At 41.6% G+C, this 13140-nt stretch overlaps 1 protein-coding gene across 3 annotated transcripts in view; it reads left to right on the top strand.

Annotated features, from left to right (window-relative positions):
- The window catches only part of DCBLD1 (discoidin, CUB and LCCL domain containing 1), a 77331-nt gene that overhangs the window by 18930 nt on the left and 45261 nt on the right, over positions 1-13140 (top strand). For 2 of the 3 annotated variants that reach the window (XM_015097330.4, XM_042253282.1), the window contains one exon: positions 8357-8569. In XM_015097330.4, coding sequence (XP_014952816.3) covers positions 8357-8569 — 213 coding nt within the window. Of the gene's footprint in view, positions 1-8356; positions 8570-13140 lie in introns of those variants that run through there. The other variant, XM_060419468.1, reaches the window with a different exon arrangement.

Raw genomic sequence — 13140 nt, 5'->3', positions numbered from 1 at the left:
TTTTAAAAGATGTTGAATATAATTCCCTATGCTATACAGTAGGTCCTTGTTGTTATTTTATATATAGCAGTATGTATCTGTTAATCTCAAATCCCTAATTTAATCCCCCAACACCACTTCCCCTTTGGTAACCTTAAGTTTGTTTTCTATGTTTGTGAGTTTACTTCTGTTTTATAAATAGGTTTATTTGTATCATTTTGTTTCCACATATAAGTGATATACATATAAGTGATATCATGTGGTATTTGTCTTTGATTTACTTCACTGAGTATGATAATGTCTGGGTTCATCCATGTTGTTGCAAAGGGCATTATTTCCTTATTTTGTTATAACTAATGATATTCATATATATATACATATATATATATATATATACACACAAACACATGCATATACCATACACACACCATATCTTTATCCATTCATCTGTTGATGGGCATTTAGGTTGCTTCCATGTCTTGGTTACTGTAAATCATGCTGCTATGAACATTGGGGCGCATTTATCTTTTTCATTCAGCATTTTTATCTTTTCAGGTTAATATGCCCATAACTGGGATTACTGGATCATGTGGGAACTTTGTTGTTTTAAGGAACCTCTATACTCTTCTCCATAGTGGCTGTACTAGTTTACATTTCCACCAACAGTGTAGAAAGCTTCCCTTTTCTCCACACTCTCTCCAGCATTTATTATTTGTAGACTTTTTAATGATGGCTGTTCTAAACAGTGTGAAGTGGTTCCTCATTGTAGTTTTGATTTGCATTTCTCCAGGAATTAGTGATGTTGAGCATCTTTTCATGTGCTTATTGGATATCCACATATCTTCTTTAGGTCTTCTGCCCATTTTTTCTTTGGGTCACTTGTTTCTTTATATTGAGCTATATAAGCTATTTGTATATTTTGGAAATTAAACCTCTGGGGTTGCATTATTTGCAAATATTTTCTCCCATTCCATAGGCTGTTTTTTCATTTTATTGATGGTCTCCTTTGCTGTGCAAAAGCTTCTAAGTTTAATTAAGTACACTTTATTTTTGCTGTTGTTTCCTTTACACTAGGAGATGGATCAAAAGAAATATTGCTGTGATTTATGTCAAAGAATGTTCTGCCCGTGTTTTCCTCTAGGAGTGGTCTTACATTTAGGTCTTTAATCCATTTTGAGTTTGTTTTTGTATATGGTGTTAGAAAATGTTCTCATTTCACACTTTCACGTGTTGCTGTCCAGTTTTCCCAGCACCACTTATTGCAGAGACTGTCTTTTCTGCATTGTATATTCATGCCTATTTTGTCAGAGATTATCTGACCATAGTGTGTGGGTTTATTTCTGGGCTTTCTATCCTGTTTCATTAATCCATGTGTCTGTTTTTGTGCCAGTACCATACTGTTCTGATTACTATAGCTTTATAGTATAGTCAAGTCAGATAGCATGATTCTTCTAGCTCTGTTTCTGTTTCTCAAGATTGTTTTGGCTATTTGGGGTCTTTTGTGTTTCCATACAAATTAAACAAAAAAAATGTTTTTCCTCCAGTTCTGTGGAAAATGTCATTGGTAATTTGATAGGAATTGCATTGAATCTATAGATCACCCCCAGTTATCTTTTAAAAATGGTTTGGTAAGATTGGTTTTTTCAAATTATGGTCCAAATAAGATTCACATGGTTGTTGTGGTGTTTAAGTTTGCTTTAATCTAAAACACTTTTTAAAACATTTCTTTGTACAATTCATTGTTTAAGAAACTGGGTCAGTTGCGCCTAGAATGTTGCAGCCTGGATTCAGCTAATGACTTCCTTATGGTGTCGGTACACTTGTGTTTCTACCCTCTGTGTTTCCTGTGGACTGAAATTAGATGTAAAGTCTTGGTGAGATTCAATTAGTGATTCGCATGTTTTGCTTTCTGGTGAGAGTACATGTTAAGGTGTGTAGAGCACGTTTAATCCTGTCAGGAGACTTGTGACATCTCATGGTCTCATGTAGCCATGCTGAGATCCGTCAGTGAGTTTAGATGCTGCCCTGCCTGATTCTTTCATTTTGAAGTTCTTCCTCTACCTTCTACCCAATGATTTGCCATCTATTTGTTACCATTGCCAGATAATCTTATCAGCAAGTTGTTCATTATAATAGATGTTGTGAAAGACTCTAAAGAGAGCTCTGATAAGATAGCAGTGCAGGTAGCTTTCCAAAATTAAACACAAATACCCTTATGTTACAAAATAAAGAGGTGAGACAAAAAGGTTTTCAAGATTCTAGAATTGGATCATCTTGGAATAGTCATCTGGCATCCACCATTGGTTAAATAGCTTTAAGGCAAGTCCATGTACATCTTGAGTTCTCATCTGTGAACTGGGTCATACATTACGACCCTCTCCAACTCAACACTCCATGCTCCTTAGACAAATATGAGAACTTGGTTAGTGGATTTAGTACAAAAAGATTTTAGAACAAAAATTCTCCTTTATTGGTTATTATTCTGTAGTGATCTTTTTAATGCAAGCTTCTATAAATTCTTTAATTAAAGATAAGTAGAAGAGCATACGGGATCACAAAATCTAAACAGTATCAAAAAGTATGAAATAGGAAATAAATAAAAGCACCTTTGTTTTCACCCCCTGCCAGTCCAATTTAACCAGACTGATAGAGTTGGGTTTTTTTTTCTCCAATTTTTTAATTGAAATTTTTATTCTGAGATGATCACAGACCACATGCAGTTGTAAGAAATAATACAAAGAGATGCTGTGTGCCTTTGCCTAGTTTCCTTGTGATAGTATCTTGCAAAAGTGTAGTATAATATCATGACCACAATATTGAAGTTAATACGTTACATATGGAACATGAATTAGTAGACTTTTAAATAACTTTTGACGTCTTCCTTGTTTGTGATTCTTAGAGCTGGGTTCTGAGTTAAGTGACAGTGTTAAGATGAGGTCGTGGGAATAGTGTTTATCTGTTGTTCTCATTTGCTTTATTCAATATATGATACCATAGGCATTGTCTCTCCCTAGGCACTTCCTAGTCCCTCTTGGACATATCTTTTTTTCCCTCAACTTTATTGAGATATAATTGACATATAACATTGTGCAAGTTTAAGTCTACAATGAGTTGGTTTTATATATTTATATATTTCAAAGTTATTTAACACCATAGCATTCATTAACAACTGGTGCCACTTCACATAATTACTGTTTCCTTTTTGTGGTGAAAACATCTAAGATCTACTCTCTTAGCAACTTCCAATTATATACTATGGTATTGTTAACTCTATCTAGTCCTTTGAAGTAATCAAAACTATGGAAAGACGGTCGGTTGAAAATTCCTGATGTCATCAATATCCATGAAATACGTTTACTACATTAGCGCTTGCCCCAGAAAATGCCATACATAGTCTTCCATAGGTAAGAGTGAGATTGCAACTTCTGATGACAGTTGTTTGCTTTTCTAATGAATTAGGACTTAGCAGTTCTTTTCAGGGTGTTTTGGGAGAACAAAGACCTAGTTTCATTCTGCTAGATTGTGAAAAGGGAAAACTTTCCCAAGAAGGCACAAATCTCCCATGTCAAGTAATGATGGGAGTGTTGAAAACTAAAACTTGCTCCTGTTCTGCCAGAGTCACTGGGTGAAAGGAGTTTCCTCTCGGGCTTTAAAGTAGAAGGCATTAAAAAGAAGCATAATTATAGCCTTGACTAAAAGTGACCCCCTGGGATTTTCCTTTGTCGTGACATGTCACTTAAAACTTAGAATACAGTAATCGTGTACAGGCTGATTCACCTGACATTGATCCTCATTTTATATGTAGCTATGTCGTCTAGGAAAAGTTTTCACTTTCTTTTTTCTTATTTATTTATTTTATGGCTGTGCCACGCAGCATGCGTGATCTTATTTCCCTGACCAGGGATCCAGCTCGAGCCTCCTGCAGTGGAAGCGTAGAGCCCCAACCATTAGACTGCCAGGAAATTCTCTCTTTTCTCTTATAAAAGCAGAGTTTCATAGTACTAAGAAAAGGGACATTTAAATGTTTGACCAGTGATATCTTGGTGGCTTAGCGTTATTTATATGTACATTTATATGCAGAATTGTACACTAACTAGTTCACAAGAAAAAAAACCCAGCAGACTCTAATTTTGACTAATCATAATGGGAAAGCCAGGAGGAAAAGAAAAAAACAACATTGGGATTTTGAGTCCAGAAATGATGAGAAGACTGAGGCTGATATGACCGAAAGGGAAGCCCAGAGGGCAAGAAGATTTGGGCACAAAGACTGCAAGTTTTGTTCTTACATTTGAGGTGATAGCCATATTTCTGACTCAGGTTCAGTCCCTGGGTTTGAAAGATCCCCTGGAGAAGGAACTGGCAGCCCACTCCAGTATTCTTGCCTGGGAAATTCCCTGGACAGAGGAACCTGGTGGGCTGTAATCCCTAGGGTCACAAAAGAACAAGACATGATGGAGCAACTAACAACAACAACACTAGTTGCCTTAGTGTTATTTTGTCGGAGTCCTCAAAATCAGTGCCTTCCGCGGCGAGGCGAGCCATGGAAATGAGTGACAGGACCTGGTGGGGAGTGAGGGCATCTGTCTCTATTGAGAGGACAGCTAGAGTGCCTGCTGGTGTGATTGCCGTGTCTTCTGGTTTCCAAGAGAAATTATGCATTAGATTTTTTTTTTTACACTAAAGCCTTTAAGAGCAGGTAAATAATTCAAGTTTTTTTTTTTTTAACTTTATTTTACTTTACAATACTGTATTGGTTTTGCCATACATTGACATGAATCCACCACGGGTGTATACAAGCTCCCAATCCTGAATCCCCCTCCCACCTCCCACCCCATATCATCTCTCTGGATCATCCCCATGCACCAGCCCCAAGCATCCTGTATTCTGTATCAAACATAGACTGGCACTTCATTTCTTTAATTCAAGTTTTAAATCAAAACTTCGTTCCCTATGTGCTTCTGCACCATCTGCATTGCTCTAGTGTAATTTCGTTTAACTCTCAACAATTTTGTACTTACTGACAGAGAGCTCCAGAAATATGTTTTTGTTTAGTTCCTAAGTCATGTCCGATTCTTTATAACCCTTTGGACAGTAGCCCGCCAGGCTCCTCTGTCCTTGGGATTTCCTAGCAAGAAGACTTGAGTGGGTTGCCATTCCCTTCTCCAGGAGATCTCCCCAAAGCAGGGATTGAACCCGCATCCAGAAATATATTTTACAGCTATCACCTCAAGCATTAAGAACCAAACTTACAGCCTTTGTCCTCAAACCTGCTTGCCCTCTGGGCTTCTCTTTTTGTCTTATCAGCCTCAGTGTTCCAATCATCTCTGGACTCAAAATCTCAATGTTGCTTTTTTCTCCTCCTGGCTTTCCCATTATAATAGGTTGAAACCCAAGTCCATTGATTGTTTTTCTTGTGAACTTCCTCCTGGTTTTCATTCCCTTCCCATCCCAGCTACGGTATTTCTAACCCTCCTCCTGCTCTATGGTTCTCCTGCATTCTAGCTCCTATCTGGAGTCTTTTTCAAATACCTCTTTCATTATCTCTCTTCTCAAAATCCTCTGTGGGCCTCTATTACATAGTCATATAAATTCCACAACTTCTGCCTAGACCTCCAGGTTTCAGAGTAGTTTTATCTTAGCCGTCTATCTCCATTTCCCCTTGGAACTAACTTCCTGCTTCTTTAGGTCAACTCTCCTCTAATCCAAGGCTTCCTTGGTGGCTAAAACGGTAAGAAATCTTCCTGCAATGCAGGAGACCTGGGTTAAATCCCTGGATGGGGAAGATCCCCTGGAGGAGGAAATGGCAACCCACTCCAGTGTTCTTGCCTGGAGAATCCCATGGACAGAGGAGCCTGGTGGGTTTCAGTCCGTGGGGTCGCAGAGTCAGACACGACTGAGTAACTAACACTTACGCTTTTCCCCCAGTCCAGCGTCCCAGCTTAGAATCTTGAGAGTTCAGTTCAGTTCAGTCGCTTGCTCCTTTTAACTTCATGGCTGCAGTCACCATCTGCAGTGATTTTGGAGCCCCCCAAAATAAAGTCTGTCACTGTTTGCATTGTTTCCCCATCATTTGCCATGACGTGGTGGGACCAGATGCCATGATCTTAGTTTTCTGAATGTTGAGTTTTAAGCCAACTTTTTCACTCTCCTCTTTCACTTCATCAAGAGGCTCTTTAGTTCTTCGGTTGGGCGGGGCTGTCCCTCGACCTTGACTGCTGGTTTGGCACAGATTCTGCCACTCCTTATTTTAATGAGGCCTCCAATCCCATTTTGGGCTTCCCTGGTGGCTCAGTGGTAGAAGAATCTGCCTGCCAGTGCAGGAGACCCGAGTTCTTTCCCTGGGTCAGGAAGATCCCCTGGAGAAGGAAATGGCACTCCATTCCAGTATTCTTGCCTGGAGAGTCTCATGGACAGAGGAGCCTGGTGGGCTACAGTCAATGGTGTCGCAGAGTCGGACATGACTGAGCTACTAAATGGCAACCATCGCTGTTTGGGCTGCAAGCCCCAGGGCAAGAAGGAAGTGGGATAAAAGAAGGCCCCAGATGAATCCTGCAGTAGGGGCTAGGCTGGAGAAGGAAGAAGGCTGCCTAGGGCTTCAGATTCCCATGATGCCCTAGCTGGGTCTTCTGCTATAGGAGGCTTTGGTCTGCCTTCTGTTACCAACACAGAGAGTTTCTTCTCCTACAGACTTCTGCTTTCTCTCCCTCTGGCTAAGGGCAAAAATTCTGGCTTTGTTTCTCTGAAAGTGTACTAATTATAGGCATTTTGTGCTTCGAATTAAATGCATGCTCCTGAATCTTGCAGCCCACCCAGTTTAACATGCTGTTGGATAACTCGGTTGCTTTAATTTACTGGAGCAACTTGTTGGTCAATTGATTAAACTTCCCTATTCAGAAAACCTTGAGAGAATTACTTATTTTAGTGAAGTAGTGAGAACTCACTGAAATAGATCCTCTCTTGCCCTCTTTGGCACTTTGTTTAAGCTCCTGCAATGGCAGGGGCACCTAGAATTACAGTTAGCTGAGCATGTGACTGTCTTCCATTTCACTTTGAGTGGTGAACAGCCATCGCTGCTTGTATGTGTCTCCAACGACGCCATGTCTGGCAGGTGGCAAGCACGAAACTCACGATACGTCCTGAGTCTACTGTGTGTGCGTGCTCAGCTGTGTCCGACTCTTTGCGACCCTATGGACTATAGCCCGCCTGGCTCCTCTAGCCATAGGGATTCTCCAGGCAAGAATACTGAAGTGGGTTGCCATTTTCTCCTCCAGGGAATCTTCCCAACCCAGGGGTTGTATCTGCAACTCCTGTATTGGCAGGCGGATTCTTTACCACTGAGTCACCTGGGAAGCCTCCAAGTCTCCAAATCTGTGGCTGTTACTGAGATATGAATGTGGGATGATTGTAATCCCCAATAACAGGACAATGAATGACAGGCTCTTAAAGATAGTCCACTCAGCATGAGTCTCAGATTCTCCAGAAGCATTTTGCATTCAGTTCAGTTCAGTTCAGTCGCTCAGTCGTGTCCGACTCTTTGCAACCCCATGAATCGCAGCACGCCAGGCCTCCCTGTCCATTACCATCTCCTGGAGTTCACCCAGACCCACGTCCATCGAGTCAGTGATGCCATCCAGCCATCTCATCCTCTGTCGTCCCCTTCTCCTCCTGCCCCCAATCCCTCCCAGCATCAGAGTCTTTTCCAATGAGTCGACTCTTCCCATGAGGTGGCCAAAGTACTGGAGTTTCAGCTTTAGCATCATTCCTTCCAAAGAAATCCCAGGGCTGATCTCCTTGAGAATGGACTGGTTGGATCTCCTTGCAGTCCAAGGGACTCTCAAGAGTCTTCTCCAACACCACAGTTCAAAAGCATCAATTCTTCGGTGCTCAGCCTTCTTCACAGTCCAACTCTCACATCCATACATGCCTGACCCCATTAAATCAGGACAATTACCCCCAAAATGAGTGGTATTTTTTTTCCCCTCAGTTGCAAATTGTTTCATACCATTGGCTTGCTAATAGACAAAACCACTAATGGCAAATCTGTGAATGCCAAGGGCCCACTGTGCAAGTGTGGATGGGTAGATGAATAGATGACTAGAAAAAGTAATTTGATTAAATGATGTGTTTGCAAAGGGCTTACCATGCTAATACATGAAACATTTTGATCAACAATGTTCAGAAGGTTAAGCTGAGAAACAAGAGATGAAATAACCTGGAATAACAGATACTGTGTAATAATAGCAATTTTTATTTTTAGCTTTTCTGTCTCTCTTCATAGAAGGAATAAAGTACATAAGGTGAAGATTATAGTGAACTTTCTCAGCTCTCGGTAAGAATTCATTTCACTTACTTCTCGTATCCTTTTTTTCTTTACCAGGTGACGGCTGTGGGCACATAGTGACCTATAAGGACAGTGGCACCATGACATCTAAAAATTATCCAGGGACGTACCCCAATCACACTCTTTGTGAAAAGACGATCACAGTACCGAAGGGGAAGAGATTGATTCTGAGGTTGGGAGATTTGGATATTGAATCCCAGACCTGTGCCTCTGACTACCTTCTCTTCAGTAGCTCGTCTGATCAATACGGTAAGAAAAGAGCTCTCGCTTTCTGCGAGTGTGGGAAAACTTGAGATGTGGCGGGGAGGCAGGTGGTGTGTTACAACCTGGGGAGATCAGAAGAAAAACTTGCCCTTTGTAGACTCAGGGTAGTTCACATGGATACACGTGCTTCATAAGCCACAACAAAGACAGCTGAGGAAGTATTAGCATTTTGTGTGGGTCTCAGGAGCTTAGTCTGAGTTTATGTCTTGCTGGGAGGAGAACTGGAGATGTGCAGCATTTGGCTAAAATATCTGCAGTCCATTCATTCATGTGACGCGTGAACAGTGGTCATGTGTTTAAGTTCTCTGTGAAGGTCTAGGTGGGATATAGCAGTGAAAAGACAGAGTTCCTCCTTTCGTGGCACTTGCACCGGTGGAGGGACGAGTGGAAAACAACAAACAAATGCATCTATAATACGAGAGGTAGTGAGGAAGAAAAATAAGGAATAAGAAAAGGAAGTCATCCTAAGATGATATCGAGTGTGGTTCTGAGCGTGTTTGTGTTCAGATGGGATGGTCAAGAAGCCTTCTGCCGCAAGAGGGCATTTGAGCAGCGACCCAAGTGGGCTGAATGAAGGCACAGTACACCTATGTCTACGGTCAGTTTCCTGGGTAGGGGAATGGCAAGTGCAAAGGACAGTTTTCAGAGTAACCTTTTGATATTAAGCTCTTTGTGGTTTCAATATGCTGTTAGCACATTGGCGTCTGAACTCATATTAACAGTGACCCTACAGTCCTTAGCCCAAGGAAACAACTTGGATTTAGATGACTAGAAAATAAAAACAGTCTCATATACAGGTTCTTCCGAGGTTAGAGTTTTTCTGAAATTCACTGTGCGTACAACTCTGAAAATGATACAGGTTTTAAGCAAAACTCTGTCCACCTGCTAGTTTCATAGGTAATTTCTCTCAAGCACACAGCTTTCTGGGTTGTCTTTACCTTTGCACCCAGAGATTCTGCACGCCTCCCAGTGTGGTGCCTCCTCCCAGCGTGAAACCCAGACCAGACCAGAGGCTGTTCAGAGGTCTAAACTTATCTAGCCCTCATGGAGGAAATGGAGAAGGCAATGGCACCCCACTCCAGTACTCTTGCCTGGAGAATCCCATGGATGGAGGAGCCTGGTAGGCTGCAGTCCATGGGGTTGCTAAGAGTTGGACATGACTGAGCAACTTCACTTTCACGCATTGGAGAAGGAAATGGCAACCCACTCCAGTGTTCTTGCCTAGAGAATTCCAGGGACAGGGGATCCTGGTGGGCTGCCGTCTGTGGGGTCGCACAGAGTCTGACACGACTGAAGCGACTTAGCAGCAGCAGCAGCATGGAGGGAAAAAAAACCTAAGTTTTGTTTTGTTTTTTAAATGCCTGGGAATATTATCCGTTGTAATGATGGTTCAGTTACTCTGCCAGTAAAGATGGTCGATTTCATAAAATTTGTTGTTGTTCAGTCACTAAGTCGTGTCAGACTCTTTGCTATGCCATGAACTGCAGCAGGCCAGGCTGCCCTGTCCATCACAATCTCTCTGAGTTTGCTCAAACTCATGTTCATTGAGCCGGTGATGCCATCCAATCATCTTATCCTCCTTCTCATCCTGCCTTCAGTCTTTCCCAGCATCAGGGAAAGATTTCCTATGAGTCAGCTCTTCACATCAGGTGGCCAAAGTATTGGACCTTCAGCTTCAGCATCAGCCCTTCCAGTGAATATTCAGGGTTGATTTCCTTTAGGATTGACTGGTTTGATCTCCTTGCTGTCCAAGGGACTCTTAAGAGTCTTCTCCAGCACCACAGTTAGTGGAGAAGGGAATGGCAAACCACTTCAGTATACTTGCCTTGAGAACCCCATGAACAGTGTGAAAAGACTTTCATAAAATTAAATTGCAATTAACAAGTTGCAAGTTTTTAATTCCGGTTTGACTCAAAGGGGAAAAATGCAAATTCCAGGGGTGCTGGGAGCACTGACTGTTCAGTAACTCTGGTAATGGCAGGTGTATTAATTTACGGAGGCACTCTTTAGGGAACCCCTCACTAGCCAGGACATTGCCTCCAGATTCAGAAGGGGACACTGAGTGTCAGAGCTCCCATGTAGAATGTGAGGGAAGGTGCTAACAGGGCCAGGACAGCTTTCTTACAGCTTGTCTCTCTGGGAAGCATCTACTTTCCTTGAAGATGAACAGTTAATTCCACCAGCTGACAGAGCAGCAGTCTGATCGTCTCTGTTGCTTTAGGTCTCAGCTTACTGGCTGAGGTGAGAACTAGAAAGGGGGGCAAATTGTCCTGAAGCACGATTGGAAAATGGATGTGGCTTTCCCATGCGTTTTTGATGTATGTTCACAAACAGAAAAGAGGAAAAGCCTGGGATTTAACTGTATTTTGAGAACTTCCTTGGTGGCTCAGATGGTAAAGAATCTGCCTGCAAGGCAGGAGACCCAGGTTTAATCCCTGGGATGGGACAATCCCCTGGAGAAGGGAATGGCAATCCACTCCAGTATTCTTGCCTGGAGAATCCCACGGACAGAGGAGCCTGGCAGGCTATAGTCCTTGGGTCTCAAAGAGTTGGACATGACTGAGTGACGAGCATTTAACTGCATTTTGGGAGCTGGGTTACAAGGTGATCATGGTTGGCATCAGGGCACTCCAATGCACTTTTCTAGCTTCTTGAATTTTCAAGAGTTAGACACTTCACTTGGAAGTGAGTAATGAATTGCCATTCATTTCAATAAAGCCCAGTAAATTCATTTTTCTTTTTAGATTTTTTCCTGCATAGTTGTGTTTGTTTTTTAAAAAACAATATATGCTCATATATTCATAAGTATATTCATTGTATGCCAGGCATAGGTTTGGCCTTAGGTAGATTTTCAGGAATCCTCAAATTCCCCCCTGCAAGGTTATTACTATTAACTTCTTTTTGCAAACAGAGAAACTGAGGATGGTGAGTTTTGTTGTTTCTTTCTTTCTTTCTTTTTTTTTTTTTTTTTTTTGCTGCTCTGTGTAGCTTGTGGGATCTTAGTTCCCCAACCAGAGACTGAACCTGGGTCTTGGCAGTGAAATCATTGTGTCCTAACTAACCACTAATCATTGTGTCAGGGAGTTCCCAAGATTTTTTTTTTTTCAACCAACATGCTGAAGATCACACAGCCAGTTAAGGGATGAAAGGAAAATTTATGTCTATGTCTCTGTGGTTTCAAGACATTTGTTTCCAGATGTCTCTTTCTCACCAAGTCCCAACACCCAAAGAAAGCCTCATGCTCTACTGCCGTTCCCACGCGGCTTTGCCCAGTGCTGCATCAGACAACAATTTTGCCTAAAACACAAGTGCAGTTAATATTTTGGGTTGGGGATGTTCTTAAATAAAATACTTATTGATGCTTAGAATTAGTTTATTTTGAGACTGCTTTAAAGATTTCTTGATCAGTCATATTAAGGCAAATCTAGTAGACAAGAATAATAGAAATGAGCAATAAAAGGGATACATGGAAAGGAAGTTAGAATATTTCAATCCTATAAGCATATTTTAAAAGAATTAGATGGCTCAGAGCCACATAGAGCGGGTATACACATGCATATACATATAGGTTGCACCTATATATTTGTGTCTTTGTATAATAATTCTGAAGAGCATTCTCGGAGAAGCTGCTTGTTCATATATTTGTACTTAAAATATTTCATCCAGTGATCTGAATATAGTAGATACTCTGTGAATAAATGGTTTAAAATGTGAATTGGCAAGTTCAGTGGCAAGGAACCAGTTAAGCAAAGCATGTAATACTTATTTGCAATATTAAACAGCTATCTGTCAAAAAGACAGTTAGCATGGAAAGCTGCTTATGATGATGATGTTGTTGAGTCGCTAAGTCGTGTCCAGCTCTTTTGTGACACCACATACTGTAGCCCACCAGGCTCCTTTATCCATGAGATTTCCCAGGAAAAAATACTGGAGTGAGTTGCCATTTTCTTCTCCAGGGGATCTTCCTGATCCAGGGATTTAATCTGACTCTCTGGCATTGGCAGGTAGATCCTTTACCGCCGAGCCATGATGTAGCGTTAGGTAAAACATGAATACATCGTAATGTTATAATAATAGAAAAAACCTCTAAACAGAGTGAGAACGTAACTGCAGCAAATTGTTAGGAGGAGGATTTTAGAAGGTTCAACTTGGTGTATTGTTTTGTCTTCCCTTGACTCTTGTTTTCTTTAATAAACATTTGTTTCTTAATAAAAACAAGTAGATTTTCTTTGACTAAGATCACTGACTTTAGACCTATATTTTAATTTAGTCCCCTAGTCAGTTTGAACTTCCTGGCATCTGCCAAGAAGGAAGAGGAGGCTGGAGTGCTTTGTTGGCCTGGGTGAGCTGAGGGAGTGGGCTTTCCTGTGGGGCTCTTGTCCCGCTCCCTGGAGGAGGTGAGGCCCCTCTGCAGCCAGTGTGGTCCCAAGACTGTGGAGGGAGGGTCCTAGGGACCCACAGCACCTGGAGGGGAGTGCGTACTGCGGGGGAGTGGGGGTAGAAACACATGCTCTGCAATATGGCCTGCAATTCCAGTATACTGGGCTCTAACAGCT

The sequence above is a fragment of the Ovis aries genome, chromosome 8, assembly GCF_016772045.2.
Source record: "Ovis aries strain OAR_USU_Benz2616 breed Rambouillet chromosome 8, ARS-UI_Ramb_v3.0, whole genome shotgun sequence".
NCBI classification, from domain to species: domain Eukaryota; kingdom Metazoa; phylum Chordata; class Mammalia; order Artiodactyla; family Bovidae; genus Ovis; species Ovis aries.
This window is presented reverse-complemented; position numbering and strand designations above follow the sequence as displayed.